This window comes from Catharus ustulatus, chromosome 1 (genome assembly GCF_009819885.2).
Source record: "Catharus ustulatus isolate bCatUst1 chromosome 1, bCatUst1.pri.v2, whole genome shotgun sequence".
In the NCBI taxonomy this organism is placed as follows: Eukaryota; Metazoa; Chordata; class Aves; order Passeriformes; family Turdidae; genus Catharus; species Catharus ustulatus.
Window position 1 is genome coordinate 16,112,763 of NC_046221.1, and position 21,641 is coordinate 16,134,403.

General features: G+C 39.3%; 1 protein-coding gene across 1 annotated transcript in view; it reads right to left on the reverse strand.

Annotated features, from left to right (window-relative positions):
* WAC (WW domain containing adaptor with coiled-coil) overlaps window positions 1–21,641 on the reverse strand; it is a 56,552-nt gene that overhangs the window by 5,539 nt on the left and 29,372 nt on the right. Inside the window, exons 8-12 of the mRNA XM_033072859.1 lie at window positions 12,607–12,852; window positions 10,584–10,706; window positions 9,487–9,635; window positions 5,952–6,070; window positions 1,277–1,463 (exon numbers count right to left, since the gene is read on the reverse strand). Of these exons, the coding sequence (XP_032928750.1) occupies window positions 1,277–1,463; window positions 5,952–6,070; window positions 9,487–9,635; window positions 10,584–10,706; window positions 12,607–12,852 (824 nt within the window). The remainder of the gene's footprint in view (window positions 1–1,276; window positions 1,464–5,951; window positions 6,071–9,486; window positions 9,636–10,583; window positions 10,707–12,606; window positions 12,853–21,641) is intronic.

Sequence of the window (21,641 nt, forward strand, 5' to 3'; positions counted from 1 at the left end):
GCACCTATACTTTCATTCACCTTTATAGCAAACATCCCACTTAGGTGCACTACTATGTGAAGTCATCTGAAATAGTGGACAGGACAATACAGCACATAGCATGTAGCACAAAGGGAGAAGTACCCAACTGAGTACATGACTGCTTAGCATTAGCTGAGATTTTATTACCAACAAGACCCCAAAACCCATGCACAGCATAAATCTGTTTTCTGTATTAAGATACTTGTGAATTCAGTACACAGTAAAAATAATACTTCCAGAACTACAGACCAAGGCAATAGATAAGTGCCTGTGCTACACCATTTCCCTGAAGATACTCCACAGCAATAGCTCCATGTTTGACTCAGTACAGGCTGGTAATGTCTTGAAACTGATTTAAAAAAACACAGTAAGAAGCAGCAAAAATCCTAACAGAGTCTCAGTTTAGACTGTGCTTATGAAAGTCATCTTGCAAGCTACTACCCAGAAGTCTCCACTGCAGACTTGTGCCAGCATGCAACAACTCTTTAAAAGACCAAAGTAAACTGGGCTAAGTAAGATTATTACCCCCAACAGACTGCATCAGATAGAGCTGCCTGGGAAAGAACTGAACTAGATTCAATAACCAGTGTGGTTCCTTTGAGTAATAAATACATTCCAAGCAGCTGACATGCATCCAGTTTCCTTGTGTTACTACACAGAACAGGTTTAATGCAATTAGCTATAATATATTGATGGCAGTTCAACGGGATTTCCCAATATGTAAAAATAACCCAAATTCAGTCTGAGTACTCTACATCAGTTTACAAACAAGGCAGAGTATCTTCTTCACTGTGTAGAACTAACTGTAACTGAACTGTGGAGTAGTCTCAAATAGTTTAACTCTGTACCTAATTTATAACATTTTCCACATAACTAAAATATTATTATGAAAAAATATGTTGAACTCTGTGTTCTCTGCAAATTTCAACACAACTTTAGCAGTAACAAAATAGTTATGAGGATAGCTACTTATCTGAGGGAATTTCAAATGCACTGACACGTCAAGTGAGACTGAAAATACCTAACCACTGAAAGGCAAACATATATAAAATCTGCAGGTCTGGCCTAATCTGTCTTTCCTCTCCTCTCTTCTGGCTAAGGACAAGCATAAGTGTTTTAATACTTTTAATTCCTAGAAAAAGCAACACAAATTAAGTAAGAAAACACAAAAAAGAAAAAAAAAGTAAGAAACACAAATTTTAAGCTACACATTATGCACTCTCACAGGTTACAAAGCACAGAAGTACTCACTCACCTGCTTTTCTGCATGATCTGCAGGCCAGCCTTGAACATGCTTTATAAGGTTTTCATTGAAGTGTGCTGCTAGCGTAGGTGTTAATGAACATGTGGGTCGTACAGATGTATTTTGTGGCGCAGGTGTTGAGTTTGATGCACTACTGCTAGAGGTATGATTTGGACCTGGTGATGGACTTCTTTGACTACTAGAAGAAAGAATTAAAAAAAGCAAGTGAGCATTTAAAAACACATGTGAACCCATAGAGAAATGAACACTGAAAATTTGTTGCTTCCAGGCACAAAAATGCATAAAGTGCTCAACCACAAGTAAATACTTCTGGTAAACGAAACCTGTGCCACCTTTCTACAAACCTCTAACTTTTACTGGAACTGCCTGAGTGCTACAAGTAACAGGAGGTTTTTGTTGTTTGGGAGGGTTCTGTGTTTATTTTTTAACTCTGAGAGCTGTTCAAGAGATGCAAGCTGTGCCTAGATGGTACTGGATAGAAAATACATACATGTATGGTTTTCCTTCAAACAGTTGCAACCCTAAGATTTTCAGTAATGATGTATCAGATGGGAGTCAAACAGGTTTATTCGACAGAGGTTTGCCACAATAAGAATTAGGAACAACACCTGATGTCCCAATCTGAAAATAAAGCCATATGGGATTTGAGGAGTTTACTACTCATGCCAAAAAACCACAACCTAGATGGTTTTGTGACATTGTACATCTTTCCCTGAATGCACTCAGAAGTAGTATCACAGGAGCAGTCAGTGTGTTTATAGCCACCAAACTTGACTGCTTTACTGGAAGATACTCAGCGTAAGTGACGGTACTTCACAGTTAAATGTTCTTTGGCACTACATATACTAAGAAATAGCAGCACTAATTGTGTAAGTACATGCCTATCACTGGCAGAAGCTTTTCAACACAGGCCATAATTTCAGTCTATTTCTTAAAACTTTATATCACTTGCAGGCAAGAAGAAAGTATTATGAAGGAGAACCAAATTCTAAAAGACTTTTGATTCATCACCTTCAAGATCCCCTTGCAGACTGACAACATCATTACAAAATACAACTATCTTTCTAGTCCAGTGCCCAGACATTTATCCTAATCAACTCACACATGCAAAGTATTACAGCATTAACAACTACAGCCAGCAGACTGGACATCTGACATGGACTTGTTGGAACAAAGCCAGAGAGTCACCAAGTCGACAGGAGGGATGAAGCACTTCTTCATAAAAAAACCAATTCCTCCCCTCATTTCCGAGCTTATGAGATTCACAGCATCTGGAGCACTGTGTAGTGGGAGCTTAAAACTGGGCAAGAACTAAACTATTACAGCAAAGAAATGTGACAGAGGACCACACAGATGACTAAGGGGCTGAAGCACATGCACATTAAAGTTTATCCAGTCTGGAGAACAGAAGGCTGAGGGGAAGGGGATTGAGGGATCTTTACAGATTTTTACTACTTTTGGGGAGAACAGGCTCTTCTCAGAGATAGCACAAGAGGCACAGGTAAGTTGTAACACGGGAAATTCTAATTAGACATGAGGAAAAAAAATCACCGTTAACAGTAGTCAAATATCAGAAGAAGATATTCTGAGATACATTAAAAAAAACACCACCTAAATAAGCCCTTAGCAATTCAAGACTGGCAAGTATTCTAAGTTGGGACCAAAGTAGACCACAACCAGCATTCAGTTCCAAAGTAAATTATTCTTAGTTTCAATTGTTCATTTAGCATCAGTATAGTGATGGTGCACAGAAAGGTTACTTTTATTAACTAAGTAGAATTCAGGCATAACCTTATTTATTCCTTACTTCTACCAGAATTAAGTTTCCCCTGTGACTTGCCTCCTCTTCATTTATCAACCTGTCTTCTACTTCATCAGTAAAAATAACTAACACATCAGAAGTGTTTCAGAAAATAAATAAATAAAATATGTGGGTTTTTCAAAAAGTATCTTAATTATGACTAAAACACTGTCACAAAATATCCTAGGCACTGCTATGTTAGCAGCAGGGGGAGCTACGAATGCAGCAATGATTGTTCCAAACTACCACAGTATTTACAAATGCTTCACTAAAGGAAAACACTTGCCTTAGCTGATTTGAAGACTGACTATGCCACAAGTAACAGAATGCCTCCAGAGGGGCAAAAATATCTGTAACAAGGGTACAAGAACACGATGGTTCTGAAATATACTACCACAAACATCAGAATATTACAATCTACAAAAAAGGGAATTAAATACCTCCCTTCACAGCACTTTCCCAAGGTAAAGCTACCAACCTGATGAAACTATTAATTATTGAAGTACTCATTTAGTTTCAATTTTAAAGTAGCCATAATTCATGGTGCATCTTTGGAATAATCTCTAACAGACAGACTCACTGTATGCCTGCACTGTGTTAATTTCCCAATTTAAATGGCTGAAATGTTCACTTCTTTAAATTCAGCAATAGTTACTCAGGTTTTCTTACACAGTGTGTCCAACCCAACAAGTAAAGAATAATTTTAGCTCCATTCGCTTAAAATTTTTTAATGACCAAGGAAATGTAGTTATGATTAACTTCTGCTCAATTAATCTGTATTTAAGCTGGAGAAAAATGCAACCTTAATTCACAGAGCTAAAAAGATTTTGGACCATCTGTCCACAGTTCAGTTTGTTAAACTGTTGTTCACTCCTATAAAAGTAAAGGACATTAGCTCCCAAGAGCAATTCCCAATCCAACTGACTGCTTTCACCTACAAAGGAATCATCTGCTCCCTATCAATTCAGACATACTGCCTGGATGCAGCAAATCTTTTGCAGGTAAGTAAATCCATCTGAGCTGGTCCACTTTCATTCAGCTCCACTGCACTCAACTGAAGAAAATATCAGTCACACACGTTTTTCCAAGTCACCTATTCCTTAATCTTCCACTTGTTGGGAATGAGACACTTCCAAAGCAAAATGAAATCACATGAACAATGCACCATACAGAAGAGTCACAAACTCTTCTGTGTATTAATTTAAGAGATACAGGATACTGAACAATACTAACAGTGTCTCAGTATCCATCTCTGCCTCCCCCTCAGCCAGGAGACTGTGCTACCTGCACAATGCTCCTGCTTCAGCAGTGCTGGGGCAAACTCCGCTTCCTCCACCAAAACGCTGATGCCAAACAGAGCAATGGTTTGCAGAGGGACACCAGATCCCCAAACTCACTGTAGGGAAGGGTCATGCTCGAGTAAAGTCATGTAATGCAAAGGGAGGGTGGGTATGGACTAGCAGGCCAAATGCCCACCAGTATCAACTCACACAGACTGCAAGTCATGGTAAAGGTTTCCCAGAAAAAGACTGTCTTTCCTAAGAAGATTCCCTGTGGGGAAAGGGTGATGAGCAAAGAATAAAAGTGCCTGTGACTGAGAGATGTCCCCCAAAACCTCACCAACTCCTCATAAAAAAAGCTTAGCTTGCTGCAAAGTGGAATTTTTATCTTTGGTACTGTAATTCAGAAAGATTTAAATAGCACCATTCATAATTACTAGGACTGGAGCTGGACACTTTGCCTTTATTCTCCTAAAAGAGATATATGACTTACAGGCTTGTAATCTGACAAAGATTAGAATCAAGTGTCTGTAAAACAGCCTACATCAAAAACTCTGAACTTCTGACTTGCTTGTGCCTGTACCTCAAACTGTACCTCAATACTGCAGGGTCTCCAGTAAAGCCAGCTTCTGGGATAGGACTGCCAAGCACATAACAGATAACCCAGTCTCCCAAAAAAACTCGAAACACAAAATAAATCCCTTCTCCCCACAAAAACAGCCAAAACCAACAAAGAAAACAAAAGTCCCCTTTGTAATTAGTCCCAGAAGGGCAGATAAAAGGACCTCACTATTTTATGATCTGGAAAGCACCACCACATGTAGCTTCATGTATGCTGACAATGCAAGAGTATTGGGTTCTGGTTTTTTGGTTTTTTTTAATACTATACCACAACTTATTCAACCACTCTAAAAATCCAGTTATTAAGAATTGTAGATTTACAGAACCTCTAAAAAAGTCAATCTCTTCCTGCCACAGTTCTATACCATGACTCCATCACAAAAGGATCTCATGACAGATATTTGGTTACAGCCCCTGGAACCAAGTCAATGGTTAAATGCTGGTATCATGCAATATCTGAGTAAGTTGCAATACTGACAAAAAAGTCTGGCCAAGGAAAGTATTTGTGAAACTTACTTATTTTTGATGTTTTTCATTAGAGCAGTAAAATCACTTGACAAACCAAAAAATCATGCCAATTTCAAAATCAAACTACACAACAGCAAGATACTACAAACATCTAACACTAAGTAAATCACAGATTCCGTAACTACACAGAGAAACTCCCAACTCTGAAATCACAATACAAGGAATCACTTGTAAAATTGCCACCAAAGTGACAGAACACAACTATGAGTTCCACTTTGCCACTGTGAGAATGGTCTAAATGATTACCCCAAAAATGGAGAATCTACCACATTAACTATGTAATAACTACATATAATTCAGCATCATCATCTCAGCAGCAGCAGTTAAATCTTATGTTCAATAAATGGGCCAAAGAGTCCACTAACTGCAACACATACAACACACACTGAATGCAGATAAAAAGCTAATGACAGAACAGAGGAGCATTCCAATGTACCTTGAACGCTGAAGACTTCGTGGAGAGGCAGGTTCGTGACCCGCCTGCTTGTCAGCTATTACTGGCTGCTGAGGTGCTGCCTGGGAAGCTGGTCCTTGTTTAACACCTGGAGTAGCAACCTGCAAAGTTCAAAATTTCATTAGAATTCCTCCACAGTAAAGAGCAAGTGTTAAGAAATAGAGGAAACCAAGGAAATTAGTTTCAACACCTGTGGGGGTTTTAATACGAGGCCTTTTGTTGACACAATTTTTATTCTCTTTACAGGGTGTTCTTCTGAAAAAAAAATTCTAGTTCCACAGCTGCGACAGAAAGATTTTTTTTTACTATGAAGGAGTTATTAATAGACATAACAGAAGCAAGTTTAGACCCACGTGACTTGCCAAAATACTGCAAGCTTATTAGGCACAACAGTTCAATTCAATATTACTTTTGACTGTATCTTTCATCTGAGCACTGAGCTAATTTTCAACCTCAGAAGAGTTGTTCAAATAAAATCTTCATGTACATACTCAAGAGCTCCCTACTTGAAAATACATTACACAGTGTCAAGAACATAATTACATCACAAGCACATTAAAAACATCTCTATCAAAAACGAAAAGAAAATCTAAACCATATTTATCAGCTTGCTGCTCCCTTTTCTCCAAGTTCTAAACTCACAGGTGTCTACAAAAATAGTCATCAGTACCTTCTTGCTTTTCCTTTGCAGTACACATTCAATGCAAGGTGTTAAGATACCAGCAGTAAGATACAGTCTTCTCTTTGAATTTCTGGACTATATCAGGATGAGAAGTTTGGGACTATAATAATGTTTAATTTACAGCAAATTAAGTTCAAGATACTTCTTGCCCAAGGTTTTACATACTTCAGTCAATTTTAAAAGTATATACAAGAGAGGTTCAGCTTCAAAATTTATCCTCCACTCCACAAAATCAAGCTAACAATTTTAAGAGAAAAGGGAGGGAGCAAAGAAAAAACGGCTTCTAGGGATCCATAATGACAAAAAACCCCAAACTGTCCAGCCTGTCTGGCATTTGCTGACTTCACATTAGTGTAGATTACTAGCTAATTAGTGGTCACCTGAACCTCCAGAAATTCTCTATTTTAGAAACAGACTTCTGTGAAACAAACCACAGATGGTAAGTCAGACACTATCTGCTAAACTCAAGACATAACTTGATTCATTCAAATACACAAGGGGGAGTCTTAATGCAAAATCAAACACTTACATGAGTAAGAGGAAAAGTCACCTTTTAAAATCATCAAAATGAAAATGTGTTCCTTTTTTTGATTAATAGGTATATACTAAAAAAGTCTGAGTAGTACATGAAATGCTCATGGTACTAAAAGGAAAAAGCAAGATAACTGTAGGATCACTCTGCTGTTGAAATAAACAGAACTATATAGTTGAGTGGAGTGAAACAGCAGTAGTTTGTAAACTGATTTGTGAGAACAGACTACACAAGTATCTTTATGAAATGTATAGCATGAAGAGCTTTGCTATTAATGCCTGCATTTTGCTCGGCCTGTGAGCAGACATTAAACCATCAAGGCTGTTCAAACAGAACAATTTCAAAAGGAAAGTCCAACAGCAATAATGGAATCATGCTGCAGATCCAAACTGGTAAAGTAACCAGCTCCCTGGTTGGTAAAAATAACAAACCAACAAAAAAAGAACCTTAAAGAAAAAGTGGAATTTTTAAGATAAATGAACCGCAAAACCTCTCAACTATTCCATGTTTTCTAAGTGTTTCAAAGACTGTAAATACATATACCAGAAACAGAAAAACAGTAAGGGTTAAATAAATTTAAAAAACAACTCAACCAACCAACCAACCAACCGCAACATCCTCACTGAGCTTGACCAGTTTGTGCTAAGTGCATTACACAGCTGTTTTGCAGAAATTCAGAACAGTTTCTGATCACACAATACAGGCACAGTTAAAAGGCAAAAGGTGATACCCAGGCTCCTGGAGTCTGTGACCCCCAAGCTGCACACAGCACACCTGCAGGCAGACACACCAGCTTCAGTCTGAAAGCAGTACTGACATGTTCAAGCAGTCCTAACCAACAGTACTGTGCCAATGGCACTGCTGCAGTGCCACAGCAAGCTCAAATATCTGTGCATCTGGCACTGGGCTCTTCTTGCAAAGGGTCAGTTCAGCTTGGTCTGCCCTAATCCCATTGCTCTAAAACCAACTGTGTCCCAGCATAGCACCACATCTTGATTAGGCACAATTTACCTCAAACCTTAAAACTGGACAAGCTAGTCTGACTGATATATCCAACAGGCTACCAAAACAGACATGTTCACATTGGAGCTATCACCATCTAAGTTCCCAGTTCACAAACTGAGTTACATAAATACAGGAACTATCAAGACAGTTCTTTCCCTACTGAACTGGTAAAGTAGCTGCTGCTGAACCAAAATTTGTTACTTCTGAGACTAACAAACAATGTCTGGGTTGTAAAGACCAGAAGAGACCTACTTCCAGTTATCAACAGTACCTAACTTAAGATTCTTTCTCACATCTCAGGATTCTCAATATAATCTCAAATATCTCAACCCTGCTATTTGATAATTCCATTACTTGCCACCTAGCTATGGGATGTGAACACAGCTTGAGGATGCAATCCAGGGGCAGAAACCAAGGTAACAACCAGTACCTTTACACACATGAAGCTTTTGCAATTCAATGTATCATTGTGAATCACAAGAAATTGGGAGAGTACCTTAATTTTCTTTGTACTCATGAAAAAAATCTGATGAAAGAAAATGAGGCATTTTGAATATAATGAGGAATGCAATATGTTCTCCTGAAAAGTATTCCTCAAAGGCAGCCAAGTTATTAGAGGTACGCTTGTGAGCAGAAAATTGAGAAAAAGACACCTTAGCTAACCAGGGGTAGTGATGGAGAACACAGATTTTAGGAAGGTGGGGGTGTCTCACCCCAAAGCCTACAGTAATGCTTCTCAGAAAGAACCTTAGGAGCTTATACACTCCCTTCAATTTACATTTCCTAGTTACTGATCCAATGAAGGAATTCTGAATGAACAGAGGTGAGGGGGCAGGAAGGGAAAGGGACATTACATTATTGAACTGTAAGCACCTAGAACATTTCTAAACCAAATCTGAGACTACATCAAGTTAATTTCCTCAGGAAGTTCTCTTCCATTCTGAAAATCTTTTATTGGGTACGTCTAGAGAATTGTGTCAGCTGTTGCCTCTGAAGTATGTTTTTGTTTCTATTTAAATACGCTAGAATAGTGATGCCTTGGTAATATCCCCAGACAGCCTCTGAAACCAGCATAAGGAATTTCTTCAAGAGAAGTAAACTAGATTTCATACTGGAGCTGCACTGCCAAAATACAGTCAAGTGATTACTTCCAGTTGTTTGTTTCTATTGGGAAAGATAACATACATATTTTATCATCCTATATACAACTGTTAAGCACATGGATATATAGGAGCAATACTTAGTATTATGTGTAATGGCTTCTTACTACAATTTAGCATAAGTGAAAAGGAACTTACCTTCTGCTGGGATGATACTGGTGGCGTAGTCATCAAAGGCTTAAGTGGAACAGTGTTAGTCTGCGGCGTGCTTATCCTTGGAGACACATATGATCTTGGCGATGAGGCATCAGATGTTAAAGACATTGGAGACTGATTAGATGGCTGAGCTGTAAAGGAAAAAACTTCCTTTTAATAAAAAAATTTCCTATCTTAAATGTGAATTAGATTTTTTTGGTACTTTGGAGTATGCTGTATTAGATGATATATAAACATGTTCACTGTGAGCAACTAGAACAATGAAATGTTCAACAATCCTAGCTAAGGAATTGTATTTCCCCTAAACTCCCCAGTTCTAAAATTTCAGGGGAGGGGGAAAGAGAAGAAGCCATTAGGAAATGTTTTTTTAAACAAGAGACTCAATCATTTGTGACTCTTATTTTAGAATGCTCAACTTGATTTAACCAAAAGAAAGCATGAACAGTTTATATAGAAACCTATTAACCAATTCTAGGCATATACCAACAGTTCCCCAACCATGGCTAAAAATTACCATTAGTACTGTTTACCTACTCATTTATTGTAGGTAAATTTATTGTTTAGATTTAAGTTTCTAAATCTAAGTTTTGAAGTTTTTTTATGAAGTTACAAGCCACAGCATATTGAAAATACCTGAAACAGTATCTTGGCTGGAAGATGAAAAAAACAAGGCCCCCACCATACAGAGTAAACTTTTAAGAATTTAAAGCCCATCCCCCAAGAGTCACAAGATGGGTGTTGAAGTAAGGAAGAGTTGAGTTTTATATGTTAAATAACACCTAATTCCAGTCCAGAATAAATTGAGATGGTCTCACTGAAGTTTCACATTACTCATACAGAATTACTTACCATACAAAGAAAATCTCAAAAGGTGAGACAGAAAAGCATGTTTACTTAGTTGTGTGTCAGGTTCCTGCTCCTCAATAACAAGTTTTTATCCTCTCTTTGGAAAAAGAAGTCATTCAACATTCTCCACACCGTGTGGCCAAAGATATGATGATTCAGATTCTACAACTGCATCAGCCTTTTTAAAATGCTGTGTAACAAATTTACATAAGTGAAAAAAAGACTGTGAATACCTTGCGTAGACAGTTGTGCAGCTTGAGAAATTAGGGAGGTGATATTGAAAGCAGATGGTCCAGCAGTAAGAATTTTATGAAGTATAGACTGCAGAGAGGCTTGTGTCACAGCTGCTGTTAGAACTGAAAACAAACATTCTGTTTTACTGACAATTCTAGACCACCACTTTCAACTGTTCAAACTGGTTAATTACATTTAATGCACACTTTCTTTCAGATTTATTTCCCGTATCTACCATGACCAAAGATCCACCTGAATTTTCAGTTACTTGATTTCAAGTTGACTTGGAATGTCTAGCAATTTCTTTCTTTACAAGATTTAACTTCAGGACACTAACAAAAATTCTTAAAAAAAAAAAACTTCAACTCTTTCACTTGACCTTATGGATCAGTAATAATTCTTGTAAACAGCAAGAGAAAATTTGTTCAATTTGCTACTGTAGTAAGCAGAATGTGTGTAACTTTTTTTACACTACAAAATTTTTTTAAAAAAGCGAAACGCAGAATCACTTTAACTCACTACAAGAGACACAGGGCAGATTTCGTGCTCAAGAGGAAAACAAGCATCATTCAAGTTTAAAATCTGTGATTCTTACAAAAAAACCAGAACCCTTATCTGTTCTGGCTTTAGCTGTCCCATGTCATCCCCCCTAGTAAAAAAAACCAATCACTTTTAACCATTTTAAAACTGCACAACACAGGAAGATTATCTTGCACTATGAGATTACAAGACCCTGAACTACAAGCTTCTGAACTAACCTTTCCCAAAAGGTCTACAGGCTCTGTGGGATACTTCCTGAACATACATTCCAGCCATGCACACTCCTGAAAAAAACTGACTCACCAGCTCAAGCACAGAATAACTGTGAATCACGTTCACAGTGAGGGCAGCCCTGCTGTGCAAGGTAAAGTCCCTCTGCCCACACGGACACTGCCAGGCCCTCCTGCCATCAGAGTAATTCTGAACACTCTTGTTCTAAGACATACACAGCTGCTGCTCAGTTATGGTAAGAGAAAATTACTAGAAATTGCACCAGGTAGCTTTTTAATAAAATAGAACTGGAGTTGAGTGGACCTTTCATTTTCCAACACAACTGTAACACTCCTTTTTTCAGTCCCACCTAGTGCACTACAGTTTTAAAGCTTCTCCCTGCACAGGAAAAAGAAACCAGTGACCTACTCACCTATTAGTACTGAACGAAGACAAAATGCTTGCTGATATATAATTGCAAGATACAGAATATTTTGTACATATTTTCACTTGATTTGCACTTTCAGAAAATTAAAGACAATTAACTCTCAGCACTACAAGGAAATGTTTTACTTTCTATTTAAATTGGTGATCTGTACACAAGAAGCAAACAAAAAATCCTACACCACTTTATCAAAGTAACCTGTCACATGCAGACACATTATATAAAACCGCATTCGAAATACATCAACTCTACCTGCTCTTGCAGCAAAAGGCACTGTAGGTAAGTGATAAACTGACTTCTAACAAACTAAGTCAATGTGACAAAAATCTAAGGGACCCACCGATTAAATGTACAAAATCTCACTGGTCAGCAAAGTTACTGATACACTATCTGTATTCAGAGAGGCTAACTTGTTATGCTAAAGAAAAAAGTTGTTAGGCAACAAGATTTAAGAACCCCTAGAAGTTTCACTATTTGCAACACACATTAACAGAACAGCAGCACAAACTACAGAAAACAAAGAACAGTGCATGAAACAAAAGAACAAAGAGCTCTAACGAAATTTTGTGCAACAGACAAATGCTGATACAGAGATTAAGCCACCAGTCTCAACTGGACTGCTCATGTACATCAACATTTATCAATTTGAAAACCTTAAATGTTGAGAGTTTTAATGGGGAAAAAAACCCACAAAATCTCCACTTTACCTAGGGATTCATTCATTCACATTTCATTTAAAATAAGGTTTTAATTTACTACAGCCTGGCATCCAATGATACCCTAATGTATGTAAATGAGAGATGACATGAACTTTAAAGAATCCTTACCTTCATTGATTTTGGATATATCTACGCTAGAATTATTAAGCTGCAAGGTGGCTTGCAGAGCAGGCAGCAGCTGTCGAAGGAGATTTGGGTCCTGAAGTAATGGAGGAATTGGTGATTGTGGGATAGGTGAAACAGGAACTGTAGGAGCAGATGAAGCAGGCGCAGAAGTTGGATTCAGTCCAGAAGCAGAAGATGTAGAAGGAGTTGTGCAAGAATGGGATACAGACTTGTCCACAGATGCAGACTCTGAACAGAAGACAGAGAGTATTTTTCATTTTCCCCAATATAACCTGACAACTCACTAGTACAATACTCAAATTCAGAAAATCAAATGCCTAACTACCATTTTAAGAAAAAAACTCACAACATTAGTAGAACAAAAATTGAAGATAGCTGGTTTCTAATGCAATTTACAGTACAGAACCTCATATTTATTACGAGCACCCACACACAACTTTTCCACTTCAAGATACTGCATGAAAAGCAGCCAGTATTAAAAATGGGACATTTTTTTTCCTTAGCTTTTATGGCAAATATGGGCCAAAAATTCCACACTGATAGTTCCTTTTAGTGTGCCTACACTCACATTCTGTACTTTTATTTATGATTTCAATCTTTCTATATAGTATGAACATATACTATGAACAAAAACCTTAGAGCCATAAATTTCACATATAGGCTACTGTGTCAAATTTGAGGGGAGGGTGGTAAGCCATGCCTCATTTATGAAGAGACCAATACAAGAAGCTCTAAATATAAGTCTATCATACAAAATCCAGCTATATTGCTGAGGATTTAGAAAGGATAATGTGCTGTACTAGAAATGTAAAAACAGTGCTGTTAACATCCCCACAGCAGAGTAGAAAAATAGCTAAAAATTTATCTGCCCATAACTTATTTTTAAGTTGTCAGCTTCTTCTGAAGCATTATGTCCTATATCCTTTATTTTATTAATACCATTTTAGGTAATATTACCACTTACTAGTCACAGAAATACATAGTACTTAAATTCAATTATAGTGTACAGCAATTTGTTCTGATGAATATAAATTATTTAATTAATTTTAAACATGACTTCCACTTAACAGAAAGTTGCTTTTCCATTCCAATACCATGAGAAACCTCTTCAATGAAAGTGTGTCAACTCACTATTAGGTGTACCATCAGTCACTTCAAATATCCTTCCTTTAACAAACCTGGACCATTATATTTCAATCTTAGCTCCCCCTTCCCTCATCCTCATTAAACCCTCAAAGACCCCTGCTCCCAAATTCAGCCAAGACTAACACCTCTACAGCACCAAAGAAGTTGGATGCAGAGTGTAACGCTACAGATCCAACATCTCATGCAGGATGTTTGCCTACAGCAATGAAGACCTGGATTTTAAACCCACCTCAAACTGGGCAGAGAAGGTCAACCTGGACAGTCTACATTTCAGGCAAAAGTTTAAATTAATTGGGAAAACGGGCTGGGAAGTTTTTTTTACTTTAAGGGTGTGCTTGGTTTTTTTATTTGGAGAAATGGTCAATGTAAGATGATGCTGACTTCATTAGTAAAGACGTGAAAAGGTCTTGTTTTGTTTTACTACATAAGAATAAAATGTTACAGAATTTCTAACAGCTTTTGTATTCCAGGAACTTTAACTGCAACTTCCAAGACTAATTTAGGGAACCCCAAAAAAATAAACATAAAAAATTACAGAAGTGAGTGACGATGTGTAAATCTTTTCACCAAGATCTCTAATCTCACTGGGAAGAGAATTTCTGCTTCCATGCTATTACAGTATAAATAGTTTGTAAAGGTCACAAATACTCCAGAAAACTTTTTCCAGACAAGTAGCTGAGAAATCTGAACCAGGAAAACCTGCTGAAGAATCCAAATTTGAAAGCTTGAAAAGATGCAACAGCCAGGACACAAAGATGTATTTTAGAGTTTCAAGCAAAATTCTGAAAAAGATGTGCCCATATCTAGTTACAGTCTCCTCAGAGTTGGTTGCAGTGTATCTGTGAAGGGACCTGGTCATTTAGCCAGGAGCTTATGCAAGAATAACTTTAAAAGGGACAAAATAGGTTACAAAGATTGAAGACAGGGAAAAAAAGAAAATCCAGTTACAAAATTTTCATATGGTTTTCAATAACATGTGAACTAGGACAGCTGATTAGGTATTAGTTACCATTAAAACACTAAGGCATTAGTAAAAGTTTTTGTTATAAGTATTGCATATAAAATCTTATGTGACAGTGTTCAAAGTAAACATTAAGACAACTGCAGGTCAAGACACATGTAACAAACAAGAATCTTACCATACTAAACAAAAACATGTAAAGTTCAATTTAAACTTGGATCTGTCATAGTCCAAATAAGATCAAGATACACTGGCAGACAAAAGCAAGGGAAATAAGCACAACGGGGCACATTAGTACTTATATGTACAAGCCTGCTACCTACAGTTTTGACAACCTTACCAGAAAAACAACCATTAAAAAACCCCCAAAACACCCTCATTTCAAAATGAAAAAAGAGTACTGAGCAATTGCCAGCACTAGTTTCAAAACATAGTTGATGTATTTAGGCTTGTCTTCACAGTTAAATATTAAGTTATTTTAAGTAAAGAAGCAACTCACTCCTGTATTATTCACTCATGTAAGCAAATACCTGACCCTCAAACCATACCACCATACCAGCCACAAGTGCTTTTCACCCATGCTGCAGTTCTGAACAGAAAATAACACTGAATCAATGGCAAACTCAAGCTAACAATGCAGTTAAAATAAACCTTATACCTACCCAGTCCTGGGTATTCACTTATTTCTCGAATAACAGAACTCAAAACATGTCACTCAAACCACTGAATTCCACAAGGTCTGTCAAACTGCTTTAGTTTGAGTTTTTATGCTATAAAAATGCACACTGAATTGCATCTACACAATACAGCCAAGTAATTTCTTTCAGACAATATGGAGACACTATTTCACAGCTATATTATTGCAGGTATTTTAAGTATATGTTAAAATATAAGTAAGTATCTATAAAAGATATTTTTGTACAATCACCCTATTAAGGCTGGAGAAAGGATACAAAGCATGGATAATGGATAATGCCTAATGCTAACATTTCAATCTTCTGAGATGTTTAACAGCTCAAAACCAAAACATTAAATGCTATAAAAGAATACATCTCCATGATTATGACTGTACATCACATTAGAACTGGTATTTAACATCATAGAGGACACAGTAAAATGACTGTTCAAAGCATCACTGCATTACACAAATTAAGTTATTATTACTGAAACTCAAGCTATAAACCTGTTTTTGGAAAAAAAACCCAAAAACAAAAAACCCCAAAAAAACCACCCCAAATAAAACCTCAAAAACAAACAAACAAACAAATCCACAAAAACAAAACCCTGCAAAACACTGGTAGAAATTCAAGTATTTCTTGTTAGTATTAAGTAGCTGTGCTGGTTTTGGCCAGGACAAGGTTAATTTTTGGAGTTGACCAGAATATTATTATTCTGGTTAACCAGAATGGTTGGTTATTCTATACCACCTCACTTCAGTCCCAGGGGCAGGGGTAAGGGAGTTGTTTTCCAGTCAGCATAGTGTGATTTGTCTCTCTTGTACACCCTTTCGTTAATATTGTTGCTCTTAGTGTTCATTTCGTATTTCATTGCTGATTCCTGTAAATTTTTCTTATCTCAACATGCAATCTTTCCCTTTTGTGCCTCCACTTCTCCTCTCTAGCCTGTCACAGGGGAGAGGGAGGAAGCAATGAATGAACAATGCTTGGGAACACTGATCATAAACCTCAACAGCTTTATTTGTCACCCAATGGGGAACAAAGGGTTGAGATAATCAAATCTGACCAGAGTGGTTTGAAACAAATTTGATTTAAGCATTTGTTGTACTAGGCAGGGAGTTAATGGTCACAATGTTGCTTGGTCTGCTCACATGGTTGTGGTACCTAAGGCTGTATACATTCCTATATATGCCCTCTGTGCCCACCATGGAACTTTTTTCAGACCAGGAAGAGAGAGGGATCAGGACTGCTGTGTTGCTGTATTGTGGGAGACCAGTTTATGATACGTGAGGCAATGAGGGTCATTTGGAATGTGTGTTCAGTAATGCTCTTTTATCCTTCCTTTGCGGCCTACCAAAATTGTACTTAGTCTGTGGGGGAACCAGGGCAGGTAATTTTCCCCAGCTTTTTATGCCCTTTGTCCCTTTCAGGTCTGTTAAACCAGCTTTTGAGAATTTTGGACTTCCTTAGGTTGTTAATAAAAACATGGTCTTGTTGCTATATCTCTTGAGTACAGTCTGCACCACACTTAAGGAGACAGTGTGGCCCACACCACATTTAGAATCAGGAGAGAGATTTCTAGCAAGGTCTGCAGGTGGATTGTCATGACTGGCATAGAATGTGGGAGAAAACGGGCCAGTTTTGGGGGAAATTCCCTGCTTCAATGGTTTGGAAGTTCACCCCTGAACAACTACAGGATCCTGACAAAGCAACAGACAGGTCAAGGAGGAAGGTGTGACATCTCCAGAGGGGAGCAAATCATTGCAGTATGTTGGGCACTGACTACTCTTTACCAGACACAGTTCAATAGTAGAGTCCCCCAGGGAGAACAGGAGGAAAACAAACTGGTACTGACACCACTCAAACAGCAGCTGAACCTGAGGAAGAACCCTGTGCCAGTAGCAGCTGCCCCTAAGATCTAATCACTTCAGTTAGTGAGGGATGAAGTGGAAGTAGAACCCTCACAACAGCAGGAAGAAGAAGGGCCAAAGATGATCACCCAATCCCTGTCTCTGTGTTGTGAGATACGTAGAAAGATTTTAGCTGCCAGTCAAATGAACCCCTGGTGACCTAGCTGCTCCAATGCTGGGGTATCAAGACCCATGATAGGAAACTAGATGGCAGTGAAGCCTGGGACATGGGTATTGAAAAGGGAATCGGGAAGAAGACAAATTCTCAGCATTTGGAGGTGACTGCTGTCATGCAGAAGGGAAGGTATTGTTTCCAGGACAATCTAGCAGTGCACCCCAGCAGGTAGAATGCCATGGAAAAAAGTATCCAGTACATGAATCAGATGTGCTGGAGGTAATCTACAGAGATTCAAATAACAAGTAGTCTCCTATAGATTCAGATCAGGTCCAGTACACACAATCCATGTGGCAGCAGTTTGTACAGAGCATGTCATATGCCAACTCACTGGCATTAATGTCAATTAAAGGAGAACAAACAGTGCTTCATGAGACTACCCAACTTCAGCAATATGAAAATCATCTTGACCCACTCCTCAGCTGTGGAGACTGTCTAAGACTGTGGATAGACTTGATAAAGTCAGTGAGGAAATGTCCCATGCCCTACCAGTACAGACCAAAGTCTCTGCTATTGGGAGCAAGCACCTCCCTACTCAAAAGAGAAGACACACAGGACAAGGTAACCTTGTTTTTCTGCGAGCAAAACAAAGGACATGAGGAAGTGGGATGAAAACCCACCTCTGCCCTAGCAGTATGGATACATGAGCTGAATGTGTGGAAAAACAATCATGACAGGAAATCCTTCAAGGACAAATGCCGCTCCAGTTTTCAGTGGGCAAGTTCTCAAACAGAAGAGCTGATGTTACTTCCAATCCCCTAGAAGGGACCTCAAGTTCATGTTTACAAGCAGTGAGCAATGAGAACTATTAGATCAGGATTAAAGGGGCCTTGCCCCCAGCCAGATGGGGGAAAGAGACAATCAGATCTATTGGCCCAATGGATCTTATCATTGGATCCAATGGCCTGGCACATCTGACCCATAGAGGACAAGACTTTAGTTGACACCAGCACACAACGTACTCTGATACCATTAAGATATTTAGGGGCAGAAACCATCTGTATTTCTGCAGTGACAGGGGGATCCCAACAGTTGACTGTACTGGAAGCTAAGTGAATCTGACTGAGAAGGAATGACAGAACTACCCCACTGTGACTGACCCAGAAGCACCATGCATCCTTGGCACACATCACTTCAGGCGAGGGTATTTCAAGGACCCGAAAGGGCATTTGTTGGGTATTTGGGATTTATGTTCTAGAGCCAGAGGAAATCAGCTGAACACCTTGCTGGTCAGAGGATCCTTCTGTTGTGAGACCGCTGAAAGCTGAAGAACAACAGGTACCCAACTGCCACCACAACCGGTCACTATCGACAATACCACACCAACTGAGACTCTGTGACTCTCATCCATGAGATGATTTGCTAACTGGAGAGCCAGGGAACGCCACCAAGACTCAATTCATACTTCAGTAGCTCATATGGCCAGTGTGTAAGTTCAATGGAGAGTGGAGACTGACAGTGGACTGTCGTGGCATGAATGAAGCCACACCAATACTGCGTGCTGCTGTGCCACACATGCTTGAACTTCAGAAGGCAAATTTTGCCATAAAGCAAAGTGGGGTCAAGGAACTTGACCAGGAAATTAAGTTTTTAGAAGTAAAATGGCAAGATGGACAATGGATGTGGTGAACAAAATAGCAGCTATGTCCCCACCAATGAGCAAATAGTAAGCACAATCTTTCCTAGGTGCTGTGGGGTTTTTGAGAATGCAAATTCCAGATTACAGTCACTGTCAGGCCTCTCCATTATGTGACATGGAAGAATGATTTCAAATGGGGTCCTGAAAAACAAGCTTTTAAACAAAACAGGATCATGCAGTAGCCCTTGGGCCAGTCAAGACAGAAGGCATGAAAAAATCTGCTCTATGCTGCAGTCAGGGAGAATGGTCCTTCCTGTAGTCTGGTAAAGAGCACCTGGGGAGACTCAAGGACAACTCCTGGAGTTCTGGAGTCGGGATAGAAAAGATCTGAGGCCTGCTACATCCCAACTAAAAAAAACATACTGGCAAGTCAAGAAGGGGGTCGAGTTGCTTCAGAAGTAATTGGTACCAAAGTACAGCTACTCCTGGCATCTTGACTGCCCTGTTGGGCTGGATATGCAAGGGAGAAGTCCCTTCAACACATGATGCTATGTATAGCAAGTGGGTCATGCTGGTTACACAGCAAACTCAAACAGGAAGCCCCAATCAACCTTGGATCTTGGAAGCCATCACAAACTGGCCCAAAGACAAAAATTTCAAACTATCATCATCAGAGAAGGAAGAGGAAAAGGGGACATGTGCTGAGGAGATCAGCTACTACCAAATGAAAAGTGAGAGTCTCGTCACTGATGGTTCCTGCTGCATTACAGGGACACACTGAAAATGGAAAGCTGCCATACAGAGTTCTACAAGGCAAGCCACAGAAGCTACTGATGGACGAGGTGGATCAAGTCAGCTGAAAAGACATGTAGCTGGCTTTAGATAGCACTGAATGAGACAAAGTGACTAACACTCTACCTGTACAATGAGTCACCCATAGTAGCAAATGCTCTGTGAGGGTGGCTGAACTGATGGAAAAAGACCAATTGGTACTGGAGAGGGAAAACCATCTGGGCTGCTGTACTGTGGCAAGAAATCACTGCTGAGGTAGAGAAGCTGACTGTGAAAGTCTGTCATGCAGATACCCAAGAGTTGGGCTACTGAAGAACACTGCAACAATGAATGGGTGGACCAAGCTGCCAAGATAAAAATGTCTCAGATGCATCTGGACTGGCAAACTAAGGGTGAAATATTTCTGGCTCAGTGGGTTCATGGTATCTCACATGATCAGGAAAGAGATGCAACATACTGACTGAGGACTGGATTTAACCATGGACAGTATCTCCAGGTTACCCACAACTGTGAAACCTGCACTGCAATCAAGCAGACCAAGTGGATAAAGCCCCTGTTGTGTGGTGGATGATTGTGAAAATTAACTATAGGAAAGCCTGGTAGATTGATTATATCACACTTCCACAAACCCACCACGGCAAGCTCTACATGCTTACAATGACAGGAACAACCACTGTGGATGGCTGGAGACATACCCTGTGCCTCACACCACTGCCTGGCACACAACCTTGGGCCTTGAAAAGCAACTCCTGTAGTGACATGGTACCCTGAAAGAACTGAATCAGACAATGGGAGTCATTTCAAAAACAGCCTCACAGACATCTGGGCCACAGTGTGGAGTGGATATATCATACTCCCTATCACACACCAGCCTCTGGGAAAACTGAACTGTACAACAGACTGCTAAAAAACACATTGAAAGCAGTAAGTGGTAGGACCTTCAAACATTGGGAGATGCATTTAGCAAAGGCCACCAGCAAAGTTAACACCAGAAGCTCTACCAAGTGAGCTGGCCATGATGAAACAGAGCTTCCATGTACCATAGAAAGGGATTAAGTCCCTATGGTGCATACAAAGAATGTGTTAGGAAGACAGCTTCAATTAGTCCTTCCTCAGGCAAAGACAAAACCCATCCACAGAGTAGGCAAACCCATCCATGTTTTTGCGCAAAGAGCTGGGTGCACTTGGTGGGTAATGCAGTGGGACAGGGAACATTACGTGTACCTAAAGGGTATTTGATTCTTATGTGAGAATAGCCTGTAATGTTAAATTTTAAAACACTGGCTGCTGAATGACACTGTCACTGCATGCTATAGCTACCATGAACAGTGAGTATGGACTGCTTCAGATACACCAATCTGAGTTTCTGATACATGTTGCAATTAGCCAGGAGCACAGCAGTTGGAAGGTGTAGGATCTGGGCACGATGTAGGTGGTATAGAATAAGGGGTGGGTAACGTCCTGGTTCTGGCCAGCACAGGGTTAATTTCTGCAGCAGCCAGGAGGGGCAGTTATTCTGTATCACCTCACTTCACTGCCAGGGCTGGGGAATGGACTCTTTCTGCAGTTGGAGAAGGTGGCAGCAGTTCCCATATTGTGGTTCCCCCTTGGTGAGCTTTTGTTCATAAGTGAACTTTTCACCTCTCTTATACACCCTTCTAATAATGCTGCTTTTGCTATTCATTTCTTATTTCACTGCAGTTTCCAGTAAATTTCTCTTATTTCAACCCATGATCTTTACCTCTTCTCCACAAAAGGAAACTCCCCTGTGTTGGAA